Below are 21,397 nucleotides of genomic sequence, written 5' to 3'. Positions count from 1 at the left end.
GAAAAATTGAATGTAAAAGAAGAAATTAATATTTATATGAACTACAAAAATAACAAATCAAACATTTTAAACACAATGATTCCAAAATTGAATAATCCAATATATGAAAAAATAGCAAAATTGAGAAAATATTAATGAAAATAAGTACAACACATCATATAGTATATAAATTAATCAATGAAGACAAAATTATGTTACAAGTTAGAAAAGTTTTATAACATCATATGTTATTTATTTATTTACATATCTTATTTTGATTTTTGTTTACTTTGAAAATGGCCTTAGAGCCAAAACTATAGTCAGTAAATATTTTAATAAATCATTTTACTTGGGTACTAAGTTTATTAATGTTTAAACTTTATATATATATATATATAAATATATAAATATATAAATAAATAAATATATATATAAATATATAAATAAATAAATATATATATATATATGAATTTGAACGGATGGTGTTTTTGGCCTCTAGGGACCTCAAAACAAACAAAAAAAAATCGGTCCCGCGTCCAGGTCTTACCATGAGTACTACGGTAATAGCTTAGTCCCTATATGGGAAATTCGCTAAAAACTGCTCAGAACCACTGCTCACTGCTCAGTCATTATCTATCGTTTCAGTGTTCAAGTACATTATTGTGACTGAGCTCGTGTAGTGTCATTGACCGCGTGCTAGTGATATGGAGTACCTTGATTATTTGGACTATGTCAGGATACATCCACCTCGCATACAACCTGGTAGATATCGTAATTTTAATCCATTGAATGATCTGTCAGAAGAAGAGTTTAGAGACCGATTTAGATTGTCAAAGGATGCAGTGAATGAATTAACTGAATTATTAACTCCGAGGCTAAGAGCTCCTGACCCGAGAGGCCCTCATGGGATTCCTATCTGGAAGAAAGTATTGATAGCCTTACGTTTTTTACATTAATTTAACTGTAAAATATCCTACTTTGATAGTTCTCGTGTATTACAGTTTTTTGTTGCTGCTTAGTTCAAATTATAGAATTATAGAACCAACTTTTTTAGTTGAAACAGCTGACTAAATTCTTTAATTCCCTTTAAATATGAATACTCATAAGGTTAACATGGGGAACTACAGAGCCACTGGGGCGGAGCCCGAAAGGATTTTTGAGATAAGAATGTGCCTATATGTTAATCGGGAATGGGATAAAATTTCAGCCCAATCCTTTCAGTAGTTAATGTGTGATTGAACTTCAAACAAACAAACAAACACACAAACTTTCACATTTATAATATTACTAGCTGGCCCGACAGACGTCGTCCTGTCCTATTGTGGTTTTATGTCACATGCTCGTTCATTTTCAAGATGAGCTCGTTCGCATGGCTCAATCACGTCCTGGTTGAAGTTCGTTCGCTACGCTCACTCACCTTTAGGTTGGAGCTCGTTCGCTGCGCTCACTTGCCTCCAGGTTAGCTCGTTCGCTACGCTAACTCGCCTCCAGGTTGAAGTTCGTTCGCTACGCTCACTCACCTTTTTGTTGCAAATTAGCTGTTCTCATAAATTTAAAAAATATATAGTGCTGCACCCTGTTGGTAAACCTATTAACTTTTTAATGCTATTGAACATCACAGAATCAAATTGTTAAGCTGCACCAGCTGTTAAGATTCTTTAATTCCATTTAAATATGAGTACTCATAAGGTTAACATGGGAAACTCCAGAGCCACTGGGGCGGAGCCCTATTGACGGATCTGCACCAAACTTCACACAAACCATCCTTGAATAATGCTTAATAATGCCTAATAGTTTCATTACAATCTGTCGAGCGGTTTTGGAGTCCATGAAGGACAAACATACAAATATACAAACATACAAACATACATTGGATTTTATATATATAGATTAAGATAAATACATTTGCCAAGTTTCATAAAAATATATCCATAAACGACCACACTACAACAGTTAACTTATTCTCCATAAGAATCACATGGGAATTAAACATTTACAATTTTCTTAATAGTCTCTGTAGCCAATAACCGTAGGTACAAAACATTTTAAGATACTAATTTGTTTTTATGCTCTTTAAAATATTTTAAAGATAAATACTTACGTTATAGGGGTTAAAATTGAGAAAAAAACTATTTTTATCCTATACAACTCCGGGTTCCCATGGTCTGATCATGCTGGTTCGCGAACTCATTAAGGAGAATCACGCCTTACACTTTCATGCCAAATTTTATAAAAATCAGACAAAAATTACTAAAGTTATCATGTTCATGGACGTATATATAATATATTATATATAGGCTATAGATATATAAAATTTTGAACGAATAGTGTTTTTGGTCTCTAGGGACATCGAAATAAAAAGTACGAGTATATCGGTCCCGGAACTAAGTGCTACCTACGGATAGATACCTCCCTAGGAAAATTAGATAAAAGAGTGTCATGTAAAAAAAGATTTTAAATTGACAACAATTTTTTTCTAAGTACTGTATTAAAAGATAACATTAAAAGAAGGAACTCCAATAATACTAATGTGAAACTTAAATCCACCGAAGCTGTGCAATGTTACCAGACTAAAAGAATTACACCAAAATTGATTGAAGCAAAAATTATCAGGGGTAAGTTTAAAGGAGAAATAGTCTTAATCCCAAGAATACTGATGATGTCATCCGAATTACCCTCTGAGTTTAAGCAACTACAATTTCCTTTGTGTCTTGCTTTCGCAATCACCATTATAAGACACTAGGGCAATCCCTGACTATCGTCGGTTTAAATTTAGAAAATGCATGACGTTTGGGGGAAGACCCCTGAGTGATTAAACAGGTGCAAGTGTGCTCTTCAATTTTTTCCATAAAAAAGTGGTTTTTTATAGTTTGTTTGAGATAAGTTTTATACCAAAGTGTTAAGTTTATTTTTGGGTATAAAAGTATGTGAGTAGAAGTTACTATTTTAAAATATTTAAAGAGTAAATTGAAGATTTAACAAAACTTTTTCCTGGAATTGCAAGATTATTTCTCAGAACACAGACAGCCGGTCCAGCGATAAGGAGTCCTGACCCTTGCACCCAAGATAACCAGGCTCACTTGAGTCATAGTAGCTATCCATGCAATCTGTCAACTACTGTTATCAGCTTGTTTACAACCTTTGTTTTGACCAGGTGTCACTTATTTTATTTTTCTTAGTATTTCATATCAGTATTTTATTTTTTCTTCTAATAGAAGACTCACTAGCCAGTTCATTTGTTTCTTAAAGCACTAATGGATTTTCAAATAATGGATTTTCAAATAGAACAAACAAAGAGTGGTAAACCCAATATTATTCACAATAATCACAAATTTAGACAAAATTATGTGGCTAAGAGTGGCGAAATCACATGGAGATGTCTAGGAAGAAATTGTAATGCTACGATAAAGACTGACGCAAATAAATCCTTTATTACTGTCACCAATAACAAGCATTCTGGCCCCCACCCGGTCACTATGAGGTCATTATTATCTCCTAAAGCCTCAATTCAGGAGTCACCTGTCCAAATACCAAGTGAAAATTGTTCCTTATAGTCATCTACACCTCAGTTAGATAATCTGTCTCCTCTGAACACACCTATTCCACCAGACTATTCTTCCACTTCAACCATTGATTCGCAAGAATTAACACCATCATTATTATCAGAGCTGGAAGAAAAAAATAGAAAGCTAAAGGAGCATAATGTAACTCTTGGAAAACAGCTCCAGTGTGTGCTTGACCACTCAATTGAATCCGACACACGACTAATGGAATTTACAAAGGAGATCTTCCCTATTCCTGATTTACATGAAACTGTTAAGCCTCAAATGAGAGACTTTTCTGTACAATGTGAACCTGTGACACCTTCACCAATAGTCTCAACTGCTTACTGTACGAAAGATTATGTCCATGCTGAGACTCAATGCACTATACCCCAATTAACGTTGAGTAATAAAACCACCTCAACCACGCAAACTGATTTTAGTATAATTCATTCAACCCTAAGCCATGGCTGGTTAGGAGATGAAGCCATAGAAATGTATTTTAGTACTCTAACGGATAAAAAAATTGCTAGCTCTAATACCTGTTTAATTAGCCCCTCCATTTGTCAAGCGATTAAGTGCCTTGAAAACTATGACTCCTATACAAACCCGCTATTGTTACAGGATAAATCTTATATATTTGCACCAGTGAACAATGCAGACCCAGTGTTAAGTGTTGCTGGTACACACTTGAGTCTTCTGTTCTATACAAAGAAAAACAACATATTTTATTATTTTGACTCATTGGGAGAAACAAGTTTACAGCATGCTAAGGAATTGTATCAAAGACTCGCTAAGTGCACTGGTTCTCAGAAAACTCCAGATTTTAAAGTTGTCAAGAGCCCTCAGCAACCAAATGGTGATGATTGTGGGGTGTATGTATTATTAATGGTGGATTGCCTCATTACTGCTATTGAACAGGGTGAATTGGAGCCACTCATTGAAAAGAGCATAGTAAACCTAGAGTTCAACGAAATGGACAGCATAGTCAAACGCTCACTGTTGGCATATCTCTGCTACAACCAACAGCATACAAAAATCAAACGTGATGTTTTGAGGTTAATGCTTAAACGGTTTCCTGGGATTGACACAGAATCTCAGCATGGGAAGAATAATTATAGAGCATTAACTAAAAATGTAGGTGATAATCACAAATCATCAGCACAGATGAGCAACGGAACATCCACAGTTGGAAATTTGTCAAAAACTTCACCTAGCTTGACTTGTGATGAATGGTCATCGGTTCGGCAAAGGAAAAATAATAAACCAAACAGTGGCCAAAAAAGTGAAAAAAGAACTCACACAATACCAAACATCAACGTTACTCATGTTAACAAATATTCAGTTTTGGACAGCTTGCCAGGAAACAAAGATACATTTTCGCCACCTGGCTGTATAAATGAGAATAAATTAAATAATGCCCCTAAAAATGTTCACAAAAAAGGAAAAACCGCTGGATTGAGATTCAACTCTAATAGACCAAACAAGAATGTTCTTTCAGACTTAAAGGTTACATTCTGCTCAGACAGCCAAGGAGCAAACTTACCAATCAAGCTAGAAACTTTAAGTAATCAGAAAGTTCAGGTTTTTGGATATATCAGAGCGAACACCACTCTGACTCAGGTTGTTGATTCAGCATCAATAACACATGATTCTAGTCCCGTTATATTCCTCGGAGGCAGCAACGATAGTCTAAATCGTAACTTCAAGGACATCTATCAGAACTTAGAAAAGAAACTTACCATTTTAAGTGCTACAAGACCCACATTTATGACCACTATACCTATCAGATATGACATAGCACTAAAAGATACAGTTAATCAAGAATTAAAACTTGCAAACAGTTATATAATCGAAACCGTACAAAGAATGAGTAATGTCTATTTGATTGAGTTAAACACATTGAGGAGAAAGCATTTTACATCACATGGCCTGCACTTAAATAACGAGGGAAAAAATGTTGTGGCTCATAAAATTTTAAATGCTTTATCTCGGTGGTTGATTACTAACAGAAAGGCTAATATTCTCTTAAAAAATCAAGACAGAATAGAAGTAATGGAATCCAATATGAGTGACATTGTGGATGGTCTTAGGAGCAACGGTGATGTAGCATTCTCTCATTGTATTTCTGGTGATCTAAGCAGTCCTAGAAATATGACAGCTGGTGTTGCTGTTTCTTTCCGAAAAGCGTTTGGTAGACCAAGGACCGCCAACCTACTTAATAAGTACTTAACACTACAAGAACATGAAAACGGAGCAGCAGTGTATGGTGTTGTAACCAAGGCAACATACAATGGGAAACATAAGACAACTGATTACAACACAGCCTTCAGTAAATTAATAGATGATTTCAAGCTAAGGAAATACAAGAGACTTGTGTGTTCACCCATGGGGTGTGTCAGGGATAATATTAGTGTTCAAAATTTTGTGAAGAACTTAGTAAAATTGCATCGTATCACTGGGAAGCCAGTTACAGTAATAATAAAGGATGAAGAATCAAGTAGAACTTTGCAAAATGGATTGAGCTACCAGGAATTTAAAAATAGTATACGAGAAGAGCTTTATAAATGGATAAATATAAACACTCAATCTGTTTCTTTCCCTGGTCCTTGTATAATGGCAACAACCTCTACTCTATCACATTCCCCGAACACTATTCACACCCATCATACAACTTCAACCTGCAATCTGGGCTCAATAGAGCCAACTCCAGTGGATGATAGGATGGAGCAGCAAGCGACAATGTCCAAGAATCCTACAACTCTGCAATCTCAAGAGACTGCTAATTGCCAATCACCCCTTGCCGCTGTTGGTTCTGGTCATGATGTCACAATTGGCTCAATGGTGGACTTCCCCCCTCTACAAGCACCCCCTGTTACACCAGGTAGCAACTCAACTACTACAAATGACTCTTTTTCTAGTAATGTAGATAATGTAAATAATACTATTGTAAGCCATAGCATGAATACCTGTTTAGATCGTAATTTTTTAGTGATGATTCAGGGGAAAAAAACGATAACTTAAATATTTGTAAATCAAACCTATGTAAAGAAGCTAAAATTAGTTTTTTTCATCAGAATATTGAACATTTGAGTTCAAAAATCGATATGTTGGAAATCACTTTAAATGAAATAAATCCTGATTTTTTTGATCCTGACTGAACATAATGTAAAAGATGATGAGGTTAGCAGACTAAACATAAAAAACTATAAAGTAGATAACTATTACTCAAGAAAGGTATTTAACAAAGGAGGAGTAATGGTTCTTAGTAAAACTGAAATTAAACCTCTTAAGTGTAACATCCCCCAATCCTTTCAAAATCAAATTTTAGATGACAAACAGTTTGAGTTTTGTGCCAGTATGTATAATTATTACAAAGTAAAATTTATTTCAGTAGCATTATATAGATCACCCTCCTCTAACACAAAAGAGTTTTTGGACAGACTGTCACTACTTTTGGACTACCTTTCATCTAAGTGTGATTCTATTATAGTAGCTGGAGATGTAAACATTAATGTTATGGTAGATAATAAAGATCATAGGCTTTTAAAAAACTTGTTGAAAAGTCAAAATATGAGTTACATGGTCACATTTCCAACAAGAGTTACAGTCAGAAGTCAAACTGCAATAGATAATTTTTTTGTCAAAAACTGTTTAAGACATAGTGTGTATGTGCAAGGAATAATTACAATGCTTTCAGACCATGATGGTCAAATTTTGGAGTTATTATGTAAAAATATAGAATATAATAACCCTAGTTCCACATGTAAACGTAGAAGTTTTACAAAGGACAATATAACACTGTTTAAAAACCTATTACAGAAAGAAACATGGTTGGATGTATTTTTGGCCTCATCAGATGAGAAGTACAACTGTTTTTTTATGTCCTTTAAATATCATTTTGATCAAGCTTTTCCAAAAAAAAAATATTACAATCAAAAAAAGAAAAAACTGCTGGATTACAAATGAGCTTAGAGAAAAAAGACAAGAGCTTATTAATCTTAATAAATTTGTCAGGAGAACAAAAGATCCTCATCTATCAAAATTAATAAAAGGACAAATGTATTGGTATAAAAATTAGTTGAAAAAATCAAAAATTTCTTATTATAATGGAAAAATATCAAAATCCATTAATATACAAAAAACTGTATGGGAAATAATAAACTCTGAAATAGGTAATAAAAAGCCCAATATTAGAGAAAACATCTCATTGGATATTGAAGGTCGGAAATGTACTAACCCAAAAGAGGTCTGTAATATTTAAAATGATTATTTTATTAACGTTGCTCAAGAAGTTAGTATTAATGGTCATGATGATTTGCATATAGGGAGTAATGTAAAAATAGAACCCCAATATTTGATGTAAACCCATGCTTTAGATTTAGACACACTTGTCAAGAAGAGGTGGAAAAGGTAATTAGTTCTTTTTCAAACAAATTATCAAGTGGGTATGACGAGATTCCAATTACAATTATAAAAGCAGCAAAATTCGAACTTAGCAAAGTATTAGCACATCTGATAAACTCTTCTTTTGTTTCTGGAATTTTTCCTAATAAGCTAAAAATCTCCAAAGTCATACCTATTCATAAAAAAAATGATACAGAAGATCCTTCAAATTTTCGTCCCATAGCTTTACTGCCGGTAGTCTCCAAAATTTTTTAAAAAGTTGTATATAATCAGCTTGTGGAATATTTGGAAAACTACGATCTCATAGATAGTGTTCAACATGGTTTTCGTTCCAACAAATCAGTTACTACTGCTGCTGTGGATTTTATTGAATCTATTATTGAATCAGTTGATAAAGGAGAAGTTTGTGTAGGAATTTTCATGGATTTGTCAAAAGCATTTGACACTGTTCATCACCCTACACTCTTGCATAAACTAAAGTTACTTGGTGTGCATAAAACTGCATTGAAGTGGTTTGAGTCATACCTGTCAGGAAGATTTCAATACGTTGAATTAAGTCATACAGAGTATAATAAAGTTTCAAATGAAAAGTCAAATTTAAAATTAATAACACATGGTGTCCCCCAGGGATCTGTTTTAGGCCCACTGCTCTTTATCTGCTATGTAAAAAATATTGCACAAACACTCAAAAAAATACCACAAGACAACTTGGTGATGTATGCTGATGATTCAAATCTGAAAGTGTCAGCGCAAACCGCCGAAGATGTTGAAATCCTATCTTGCCTTGAGTTGGCTAATTTAACAGACTTCTTTAACAATCATAAATTAAAATTAAATCCATCAAAAAGTAATTTTGTTTCCTTTAAGACTGCTCAGTGCAGGAGAAAGTTTGAACCCACAATTGCAATTGACTCTAAGCTAATAGAAATTGAAAAGTCTACTAGATTTTTGGGGTTGGAATTAGATGAGAATTTGAACTGGAATCGTCATGTGGAAAAAATCCTTCCTAAAATTAACTCAGGAATATTTGCCTTACGCAGAATGTCATATTTATGCACTGATATGAGTGTTTTAAAGATGCGCATATTCATTCCCATATTTCATTTGGCTTGGCTTTATATGGGTCAACAAAAAAAGAAAACTTGAATGAAATTTTGAAGAAACAAAAGGAAGCTGTCAGAATAATTCTCAATTTGAATCCTGAAGAATCAGCAAAAGAGTATTTCAAAAATGTAAAAATATTAACTGTATATGGACAATATATTTACGACACGGTCTTAATAGCAATTCATAATCCATTAAAACAGAACATTGTGCAGTCTCACCGATATAACACGCGAAAAAAAAATACCGTCATACCCACTCACCACAGATTAGCATTTTATGAAAAAAAACCTTCATATATTGGAGCAAAATACTTACATAGACTTCCTATTGCGTTAAAAACAGAAAATAACATCAATAAATTTAAGAAGATGTTGAAAAATTACCTTTTTCAGAAACCATTGTACTCGTTTGAGGATTTTTTTTAACTTTTAGTCATAGTCGTAGTATTAAGTTTTGATTTGACACTATTCTCATGTACTATGTGTGCGTATTGTGAATAAAGATGATTTGACTTTGACTTTGACTTTCACACGGACAGCTGTATGTTGCGTGCTCACGTGGTGATAGGTACGCCAAAAAACTTACATATTTATACACTTATATATTTATATTTATAATGAAAAAACAAAATACCCCCGCCGCAGCAAACCTGCAGACTAAGCGAATTTCCATTTGCCTAATTGGATTTACACTAAAATGTCTCCTTAAAAATATCACATTTATTCCCTATTTAAATCAAATCAGTTTAACACATACTTAGGTTTGCTGCAACAGGGAGGGTTAAAGTGATTTTTTTTTTTATGTAAAATGTTAATAGTTAGTAAGAAATAAAAACATTTTCCAAATTTGGGCAAAATATGTTAATAAAGCAAACTACAATTAACAGTTTACTTATCCTCCATAAGAATAACATAGGAATTTTAAATTTACAACTTTTTTGAATTTTCTCCGTAACCATTAGGCGCATTATAACGCTTCAATATACTAAATTATTTGTTTTTTTAAGCTCTACAAAATAGTTTGGAAAGAAATTGCAAAAATTTAAGTTTTTTGGGTCAAAAATGGGAAAAACCCATTTTTACCCCATAAAAGCCCCCATAAACCCCCGTTCCCATGGTCCGATCATGCTGATTCGCGAACTCGATCGAATAAACGTAGGTTTACACGTTTGTACCAAATTTCATCAAAATCGGATCATTTTTGCTCGAGTTATCGCGCTAACGGACACATATATATATAAATATATATATATATATAAATATATATATATATATATAAATATATAAATATATATATATATATAAATATATATATATGAATTTGAACGGATGCTATTTTTGGCCTCTAGGGACCTCAAAACGAAAAAAAAAAAATCGGTCCCGGGTCCAGGTCTTATCATGAGTACTACGGTAATAGCTTATTCCCTATATGGGAAATTCGCTAAAACATTGTTTATCCACTAGCAATTAAGTAAAATATTCTATTTTTATTTTTGGTATACACTTTATCGTAAAGAACAAATAACCATTTAAAATAATAGTTATTAAGCGCAGCAACGGGTAACTGCTAGTAATCTATATTTATAAAAGAGGAAGTTTGTTTCATATATATATATATATATATTTGAACGTTATGAGCTCCGAAACCGCTCGACAGATTGTAATGAAACTTTCGGGCATTATTAATAATTATAAGTCCAAATATATTAAACCCCAAACACAGCACAACTGTACACTCAACAATGTTTAAATTCTCCCCTACTGTATTTAATATGTAAAAATAAAAAATAAAAACCTTTATCTAAGTAAAAACTTATATATTCATATACCTAATAAATATATAAAGATATAGATTGTAAAGAACAAATTACCACTTAAAATAATAGTTGTAGCACAGCAACGCGCGCCGGGTAACTGCTAGTATGTTATATAGAAATATGAGACCCGAATATAAGTTGACGATGAGGAGACATGATTTTTTCTTGGTCGACGAAATGCTCAGACAGGAAGAGCACGTTGAGAGCTATTTTAGGGAAAAATCTCTTTTCCGCCCCTCCTCCCACTCCATCGGCAGCGTTGGTCCCTGAAACTGCTTATCACCTGAGATGAGGACGTGATAAATCAGGGGATAATTTCTGAGTCTCGACAATAGACGAGGGTCAGTCGTCAAACGATGTGACGGGACGATTAACCGAAGCACGTAGGCTTCCGGTCAGAGGCAAGGCCACTTAGGGCACGAGATAACTCTCCGAACCCCCGGATGGGTAATTTTAATTTTACTAAGACCTCATCATCTACGAACCCACGACATCACTCGGAATGTGAGTGCGAAGGTTCACCCCGAGAAAACAGTGCTGTTCCACGATGGCCGAATAACATGAGAGAAAAATCATATCTCACATGTTGGAACTGCGATAAGAAAGGACATATGTTTCGTAACTGCCGTATGTCGAGAACTCTAAAGTGTTTTTATTGCAAAACGGTTGGTATCCGAACCCACGATTGTCGGTGTCGGGGAAACAATATGATGAGTATTTTGTAATACTATACTATTATTGTTATTTATTTTTAATTTTGTTAGGTATGTGTATGAGAGTAAGGGGTTACTAGTAAAAACTGAATTCAACTTCACACCTAACTTAACAATTATTTTATAATTTTGTAAATATAACCTGGGAAAAGTGGTAGGGCAGCGGCCCCCCTGGCCCCCCCTAATCGCCGCCTCTGGCTTACCGTACTCTCATTAAGCGTCATATAGAAAAAACATTAAATAATCTGTCCGTGTGTCTAATGTTGCACAGGAATCAAATAAAAGTATCTGGCAAAATAAAAGTTGGAAGAGACGTGTTACGACTTCTTCTGCATGACTTTTTCCCTGTCAGCACAGTTTAGTATTAGGGCCTAGAGTTAGAGTTACTTGTTGTGAACTAAACTGATCAGTTCCCTCACATATGCTTCTATTAAATGTCCTCCCAACTAATTCTTGCTTTCAATTGTTCTAGGGCCTTTCCATTACTAGTTCCCAATGGTGGAAAACTTTCTACTTATTCCCTAGGGTGAACCTGGTTTTAAAAATTATATATTTTTGAATGTTTTGCAGGAAATCCCATTGTTTCCGTGAACTTGTGATATCCAACTTAGAGGAGATTGTGAAGTTAACCACCTCTCAAAATCCCCCTCCACCCCTCAAAGTAGCCAAGGAACTTCGCCTATTTGCCTTGTGTTGTATTCATGAATGGAATGAAGCTTTTGGAGAAGCTTATAAGAAACTAAAAATTGGGTACAGATACTTACATAATGTGGAGAAGGTAAATATTTTATTAATATATACCTAACAATGCACCGTAAGTATTATGAAAGTTCATTAAGTATAACCTTTTAGCGAATTTCCCATGTAGGGACTAAGCTATTACCTTAATAGCGATTTACTAGTAATGTACGGTAGTAAAGTACCGTACTTTACTATTAAAGTAAAGTACCTTTTAAAGTAAAGTACTTTTTCGTTTTGAGGTCTCTAGAGGCCAAAAACACCCTCCGTTCAAATTCATATATATTTTAGGGTGGGCTGAAAAAAACCAATAATTTTTTTCGAGGTGTGTTGTTTGAGGTGTCAGGCCTTGGAAAAGCTGCTAAATTGTAACACCAAAACAGGGTAAAAATATTTTTAGAGTCCGTTGTTATCTTTGGGTTGCGCATTTGCTCTAAAGTTTGACAAACAAATTAAAAACTCATATTTTTCCAAAATTTGTAAAATATTAAAGTTTTTTACTTTTAATATGTAATAGTTAAAATGCTATCTGCAAGACACTAAGGAATTGATATTTAAATTATAGTATTGTATGTTAAGATCTTGCGGTCTTGCATCGTCTGTTAACATTTAAAAAAATCTAGAAAAAACATCATTTTGTACATCACTTTGACACATCACTTATTTGAAAAATAATCATCAATATTAAAATAGAATACTGAAAATCTGCTTGTATACATTCAGATAGTATGGTAACTTAACAAAAACAACGGACAAAGTCAGAATTTATCTTCCGATCGCACATAGCAATACGAATTTCAATTGATTTCATCTGAATGTGTAGAAGCAGATTTTCAGTATTCTATTTTTATATCGATAATTATTTTTCAAATAAGTCTAGAACAAAATGACGTTTTTTTTTAGATGTTTGGCAATGCTACAGCCAATGCACTATCGAGTCAGTAACCCAAACGAGGTCATATAATTTCGAAGCTTAAGTTTCCTAAATTGAACAACAGGATGCTGATGATAATGTGTCCCTGTGCTCATCAACTAAAATGACTTTTCAGTTTGACACAATTCCTTTTCTTTATTTGTTCAAGATTGACTTCAATACTCTGATACAAGAATCTACTGAAGCAAGGCAGCAACATCAAGAAAACAACTTGTGTATAAATGCTGTTAATGATGTCAGAAAAAACAAAACTTTGTCGGAAATTAAAGGTGAGTGTCATTAAATTTAATAAATTGAATTTAGATCCCAGAAACCCAACTTCTTCTTACATATTTCTTACTTTTAAATTCACTAGTAATGTGTCAATACCTGACTTCTATATTGGTAAAAGTACTGGTATTGAGAACTAACGTATAAATGCTGGTACTGGTACCAGTTCTGCATCAGATTCCAGGTTTGGCAAGGTTACGGGGCTGCTAATATTAAACAAGTGGTGATGCCCTTTTCGCTTATGTTTTACCTTTAGTGAATGGATCTCTTTTCTTTTATCTACCTTGTGTAAGTGTAGGCTATTTTAATAAAAAAATAGGAAGATGGCGGAAGATGAAGACAGTTATCTATGTAGTGTCTGCAAAATTGAAGTTAAATGAATCGATACAGGTCTTAAATGTAAAAAAAGTGTAGCCTGTAGTTTCACACCAAATGTGTCAGTGCACTAGACCCCCTCTTAACCGAACCTAACCGGATCAGAGCTAGGTTGGATAACTCAAAAGGTCGGTTAAAACGGACAATCCCTAAAAACTAAAAAAATGGAGTGCTATTTATTTGGAATTATATAATCATAATCACTATTCTGAAGTCATGCCTGCATTATTTATAAGGATGGGTATGTTGTTAAAGTCAGTTGTTGGTTTTACCGGATTTTAGCAAAAAAACAAAACCGAGAATTAATATAAAAAGTCGGTTTTGGTTTATCGGCTATTGACCAATCATTTTACCGCAATCGTGGTAGTTGGTTAGAAGGACATAAAAGGTTACCAGATGTTGGTTTACGACTTTCATTATTTATTACTTTCTCCATAGTACATAGTATATGGAGAAAGTATTGTTTTCGTCGGAATTTCCGAGTGACTGTTGAACCGCGCCCTCGTGCCTGCACCCAGGCCAACGACTTGGAAGCCTGAATCCATGTGCAGGCCCGAGGAGCGGGCCCACCCAAAAAAAAAAAAAAAAAAAAAAAACAAGGTGAGAACCATGGATGGAGGTTCAAGAACAACACGCCATTTGAGAGAAACGAGCTGTAATAAACAATTTAAATGCACAACAACAATAATCAACAATAGTACATGAAACTCTCAATAAACTTTAAATAATTTAGTTACCCATCTAGCCTACTAACTTACAGTCATTTCTTTTGATCATCAACTATAACAGAAAAAGTTAAGAATTTAATCTTCAAAATTTACCAAAATTAACAACTTACAAAAAACTAATATAAATATCTCTTCTTAATACTGCATTTTGAAGCTGGTAACTATAGAAAATTTAGGGGCCCCAAAAATAGAACGAATTGAAAATTATTTAAAAATTAACAAGGCTTTTCAAATAAAATTTGAAAAAAACAATAACAGGAATATAGGCCTAGGCTGGTTTGATAAAAAAAATTTAAAACGCAATAACAAGTAATAAAGAATCTTTCAAATAACTAAATAAATAAATCTACATATATATAAACAGGTAACAACGATCGTTTAACACTTGCGGTAAGTTGGCGGTCACATTCAGTTCTGGGTGGACAGCACCGGAGGAGGGACGAAGCAGGACGGAGAGGCGGCCATTAAGCAAGGTTAGCCAAGATAGAGGAGACCCTCTCCGCCTAGGTTGATGTGCAAGTCCAAGGCACTCCTCACGGGCCCTGAGTAACAAAACCTAGAAAACACAGTAGTAAGAGTAATAGTCTGAGTCCATATCCGCAAGGTTCACTGTCACACCTTTTCACTATTTTCATTTAGTTCCAATATTTCACTGAGTAGGCCTATCATAACATAAAAAAAAAATTTAAATTTTTAAGGTTTGTCTCCCCTTAACAGCTCTTTCACAATATAAAACATTTTAAAGAATAACAATAATTTAAACAAAACAATTAACAGGTAAAACAGTACAAGATCGGTAACATTAAATAATTGCGGTAAAAATGCCAGCAGGCCAGATGGGTATGTTGCAGTGATAAATTTCACAAATAGAGAGAAAAAATGTAAATTACCTGGTCCAAAGTGGCCAGAAGAACAAGTTAACAATAAAACAATAACACTTAAACACAGAAAAATACTTTAAAATCAACAAAAAACGTTCCATACAAAAAATTTAGGCCTAACGCTACGACTCATGTATTTTTGTTAATTTCTCCAAAAGTTGTGGTCAGAATTTGTTCGGAATGGTCTTAAAAGCTGGGGGAAAAGTTCCAGCAACTTTTCCAGACCATTCCAAACCTTAACTCAATGGCTGAAGCCAGTAGGCCTTCAGGTTACCCAGTCCAAACCTGAATGGAGAATTGCCAAACTAAAAACTACTGTAACTTACTTATAACATGATTAAAATGACTCAAATTTTCTGGGGACCTTTAAGAGCAGTTAATTCAACCTAATTTAACTAGTTTTTCAAGAACAAAGCAAAATGAAAGACTTTAACAGTACTTGACTGAGTAACACAAACTGAACAATTTACAAGACAAAACAACACAAAAAATTTTACGGGACACAAAAAACAAAAGCTACCAAAGGTAGTAGCCTAAGACATTTACACTTAAAGAGTGAAATTGTAGGCCTATGCCTACCACAAACAGTCAGAAGGACAAAAACAGACTTGGCAGTTTCTCCCAAATAGCGGCCTTCCAACAAACATTTCTCAGTCAAATTTTAGGCCTAGCATCTCGGGGAAAGCCCTGAATTCTACAAAACAACAGAGAAAAGAAAACTGAGACTACAAAAGATGTCCCACGACCCTAAACTAGGTTCCAAACCTAGCGCAACATGTGCTCTAACCTAAGTTTCAGAAAAATGTGCAAAACTCACCCATCAGGCACAGACGGCCTGTAAAACTACTCCATCGAAGAAAAGTTCACAACTATCAGCCAAAAAATAAAAACTTAATGACACATAAAATTATACAAAAATAGAGGATTGATATGGATAAAAATCTTCAGTGAAGTTTACTCTCTTGACGTCTCGGAGCCTCTGACACTTGGCGATGGGAGTAAGAAGAACAAGGCACAGCCTTGTTGAGGGTCGTGGGAAGTAACAAATCGAAACACAAAACTAACCTACTATACAAAAAACACTTGGACCGTTGAATATGAGTCGTGACATTCGTCGGTGGAAATTAGTCACGGCTCACTGTTTTGAGTGGATATCTGTTTTGGGTCTTTTTGGCCCTATACATAGTATATGGACAAAAGTATTGGTTTCGTTGAAATTTTCAAGTTTGAGTTTTGAGTGAATATATCAATTTTGGGTCCCCCTGAACCCAAAAAATTGGTTTTCGAAGTGATATCTGTGTGTGTGTGTGTTTGTGCGTGTCTGTGTGTCTGTATTCACCGAATAGTGGCATCCTGCACAGGCACACGGCCGTACTGTGGCACCTTGAAAAATTGTGGCACCTTTTTCAGGGTGCCACAGCTAATTCGATCATTTTTGGGGTTTTCCAGCATTATTACGTCGTTAAAACATCACATGCCACAATTGAGTATTTTTCATCTCGTGGATGTGTGTTTAAGTAGCGCAGGCACACGCCGAATTGTGGAACACAAAACCTTGCCCCCTATGTTGACGACCTTTGACACTTCCATGTCAATGTCTTCATGCATGGTTGACAGCATGTACACATTTTTTCTGTCACTCCACTTTATAGCAAGAACTCCTCGCCCTGACCGTTTCACTGCTTTCCCTTTGTTTAGTTCTACTTCTTTGAAGGCCTGTGGCATGCATTTTCTATGTGGTAAAGCAGTACCAACACAATGTGTATTCCTTTCAATTAGTTTGACGTAAAGAAGTGGAGAAGAATACCAGTTATCCAGGTAGACGATGTATCCGGTGTCAAGAAATGGTTGCATCAAGTCTAACACAACTGCTTCACTTGCCAATAGCTCATCACTCTTGTCATCCCCTACATAGATCTTGAAAGTAGAGCAATACCCTGAAGAGCTTTCACAGACTTTGTAAATTTTTACTCCAAATCTGGCTCGTTTTTTAGGGTTGTATTGAATTATGCTTAGTCTAGCTCTCATTTTTAGGAGGGTCTCATCCAATACGAGGTCTCTCTCAGGCTCTAACGTATGCAAGAATTTAGTTTCCAGATACTTTATGATAGGTCTGATTTTTTTCAGTTTGTCATTACTTACTTCAGTTTCTGTGGTACTATCGTAAAAATGCAGAAATCTGGATATGGCAGAAAATCTTTCGTATGACATGGTATTACTAAATATCGGTGTTTCGATTATTTTCCTCCGTGACTAATATTGTTTGATATTAGGTTTTTTCATCTGACCCATGTTTACATACAGTGCAAAATAAACTTTTAATTCGTCAACTGAAACGTCAGTCCACCTCTCGTCTGATTTTAGTTTTTTCCTATCAGGATTGTCTAGTTGTTGATGAGCATAATCGTTGGTTTCGACACATATCATGGTCCAGAATTCGTCACCAACAAATTGCATAAAAGTTTGTAATGCAGTCGGATTTTCACCGAGTGCACGTTTACACGTTCACGAGTGTGTACATTTACCCCGGGCACACCTCGGAATTCAATCGGTTTAGTTACATTCTTCTCTTCTAACCACGGCGAATCGCTGTCTTGGAATTTTCGGTTCTTCGCTCTTTGTTTGTTAGTGGGTTGGGGTTGGCTTGGGTTTTCAATAGGGTTTGATTGATCAGAAGGACCACTAGACACAGTATGATTAGGCTTAGAAGCCTTGAGACTTCTTGGTAGGCTTTTGAGGTTTAGTCATTAGGGTAGGCCTATTAGGTTTGGGCATTAGGGTAGGTCTATTAGGTTTAGGCATCAGGGTAGGCCTATTAGGTTTAGGCATCAGGGTAGGCCTATTAGGTTTGGGCATAAGGGTAGGCCTATTAGGTTTAGGCATCAGGGTAGGCTTACATGAACGTTTCCTTTTTTGACTGGTCTTTTCTAAATTCTGAGTAACTAAAGGCTCATCATTATTTATAGTCATGGTAGAAATATTCTCGTGATCTACATCATGTTGTACAGTCTCATCACTATTGGGCGCATTTATAACATCATTTTCAATTTCAAGACTCAAATCACATGATTGGTTTGATACAAGTTGAGCATTATTATCAGTATTAGCTAAACTATCTGAGCCTAATTGTTCATTACCTGAAAAAGTAAAAGATTCGTCAAAAATTACAGGGGACATATTTCCATTGCCAGCAGCGTGAAACTCGAGAAATTCAACAGTTGGTTCATACTTATGGCCGTGAGAAATAATTTCATCATCAACACTTCTATCACTTCCATCGGAATCAAATTCAAAGTCACTATCTAATAGTCGGTCAAATTCTGAAGTCCGTAATGATTTATCACCCATAATGAATAACAAATACACACATAAACACTCTGAATCACAAGCGTTGACAGTACCGACGACAACAAACAACAACAAATACCGGCTAACTGACAGACGACAACGCCAGCTGCTTCACAAAAATAATAATAAAGGCAGGTTTACCAACAACAAAGATCAAATATCTTTCCTATTGTAGCTAAATAGTGTGTTGATGACATGCCAACACGATCTAGCGGAAAAACAAGGAACTACGTAGTCTACTGCGTATGAGATATAGAGGACGAGCTGTGCTCGTGTGTCGGCATTCAGTCCCGCGCGGACGCGACGAGTAGCGCTCGTCTGTCTACTCCAATGGGTTAAGGTGGGCCCTTCACTCCAGCTAAGCCACACATTGGCAAGCTCAATATGGGTTGCACCTGTAGAGAACTCAAAGCTACACTTGTTGTTGTTGCAACATCTTAGCCAACTGAGCTACAGTAGAACCTCTTTAATCAGAACTAATTGGGACCGGGGGTAGTTCAGACTATTAAATAGTTCGGATTACAGAACATATTGTTGTTTTTACATAACAATAGCTAAAACGTGGCTAAAATGGATCGTAATTGGTACAGGAAAAGTGAAAAAAATGCTTTATAAAGTAAAATACAGTGTTTATTTAATACAGTAGTAAACGTATTGAATAAACAGTTCTGTACATTAAATACAGTATACAATAAAGAACTACTGTACTGTGTATAGAGTACAGCAATGAGGCGTTGGGATTAGTGGACGTTCAGATTACGGGGGTTCGGATTAAAAAGGTTCTACTGTACTATGCCACCATTGGCGAAATGGGTGCAAAAGTTGCGACCACGCCCAGCCCTGCACCTCAAGGGGCAAAGCACAAAAATTTTTTAAAAGTCTGTTAATTTTCTGGAATAATCACTGTTTGTCCTCATTCTATGTCATCGTGCCAAGTAAAAAATTGGCATCGCAGAACATAATAAATTCAATTCAATTCAAACTTCTTTATTCATTAATTTTGTACAATATATACATCGAATAGTGTCAGGTTGTACAACAACTCAAACTAGCCTAAGTGACAATCTCATCCACTCTATGCAGGAGACTGAAATAGTATATTTCATTACTAGGACCGAAAGTGGCATTTTCCGACGCGCGCCCAAGTTCCATGTGTGAGGCAAAGCCGAACACAGGAAACCCAAATTTCACGTGCGAGGCAAAGCCGAGCAGGTGAGAGTTATTTTCACGTACGAGGCGAAGCCGAGGACGGGAATATTGGAGCAAGTGTCGGAAAAATGCTTTTGGTACGAGTTATGAACGATACTTTTCATCACGACACAAAAATACACAGATGCAGAATAACATATCTCAGTAGCATTATTAGACCACTCTTTATCATTGAAAATACACTTCACAACTTAAATATATGGCTTCATAATTGTAATTATTTAGATAAATGTATTAATAAATCATTCGTCACTTACGTTAATTAACTTAACATTTTGTAATTTGTACCAGTGTTCAAGCTTTCTGTATTCCTCTTCTTATCCTTCCGGTGATTTATCCGGTGAAATGTGATAAGTTAAGTTGTTTTCATCAAATTATCAATAATGTTAGACATACTTTGAGCAATTCAAAACATGCACTATGTTAAAAACACAGCAAATCAAACTAATGCTGTATGGATTTAGATTGTTCAAAAATAAAAAACAGCTGTTTCAAATCATTAAATTAAACCGTAACACAAGCGCACGTAGTGAATAAATAGAGAACTAATCGAGAGCGAGGGAAAGTAAATTTAGAGCGAGGGAAAATCAGCTGATCGATTTTCCCTCGCCCTAAATTAGAGCTTGGGAAACAGCTACTTTCATTGAAGACAGCTGTTATCGAAAATAGTTACTTTCGGCGAAGAGTGATGAAAAAGTGTTTATGTATTCATTATGACTGTGATGGGTGGAAAAAATCTTCAAAAGTATACGGAGCTATTTTAATCAGATATTCTTTTAATCTTTTTTTAAATTTGTTTTTATTACTTTCTTTTTTAATTTCTTTTGGAATTGTATTTAAATATCTTTGACCGATGTAGGAAGGTTTCTTAAAAAAAAATTTTGTTTGATTTTATGTAGAGTATTTTATTTATGAAGGGTTGAAATCAGCGAGCACATAATAATAATAATAGAGCGGACACGGCGTTTAACCAAATGCACTGAAAGTGTGGCCAAATCCGCCATCTTGGTCCGTCATACAGCCTGAATCCAAGACCCGCGAGCTCAGTTCGCATTAAAAACCCCGCGACAAATACACGATCATAAACAACATTAATAGTTGACAAAAATTCTGAAATTTTGCACACTTGTAGATATGATGCTGAGTAAAACGATGGTGTTAATATAAAATGATTAGTTATGATAGTAATTGAGTTATAAATATGTTTAATACTTATGTAGTTTAATTTTTCAGATTCAGACATGAAAAAGTTGTATTGCGAGGAAATTTTTTATTTTTTGGTCAGAGAAATTTCGTCAGCGGGAAAGTTGTGGATAAATAACCAAATTTAACTATCCGATTCACCAAAAA

The 21,397-nt window shown here is 34.9% G+C and overlaps 1 protein-coding gene across 5 annotated transcripts in view; it reads left to right on the top strand.

Annotated features, from left to right (window-relative positions):
- The window catches only part of LOC128983558 (UV-stimulated scaffold protein A-like), a 157,174-nt gene that overhangs the window by 39,251 nt on the left and 96,526 nt on the right, over positions 1-21,397 (top strand). For all 5 annotated transcript variants that reach the window (XM_054402873.1, XM_054402872.1, XM_054402874.1 and 2 more), the window contains 2 exons: positions 12,135-12,342; positions 13,385-13,505. In XM_054402873.1, coding sequence (XP_054258848.1) covers positions 12,135-12,342; positions 13,385-13,505 — 329 coding nt within the window. The remainder of the gene's footprint in view (positions 1-12,134; positions 12,343-13,384; positions 13,506-21,397) is intronic.

The sequence above is a fragment of the Macrosteles quadrilineatus genome, unplaced genomic scaffold (assembly GCF_028750875.1).
Source record: "Macrosteles quadrilineatus isolate MER2022 unplaced genomic scaffold, UCM_ALF_1.0 Scaffold_1__1_contigs__length_201487025, whole genome shotgun sequence".
NCBI lineage: Eukaryota > Metazoa > Arthropoda > Insecta > Hemiptera > Cicadellidae > Macrosteles > Macrosteles quadrilineatus.
This window is presented reverse-complemented; position numbering and strand designations above follow the sequence as displayed.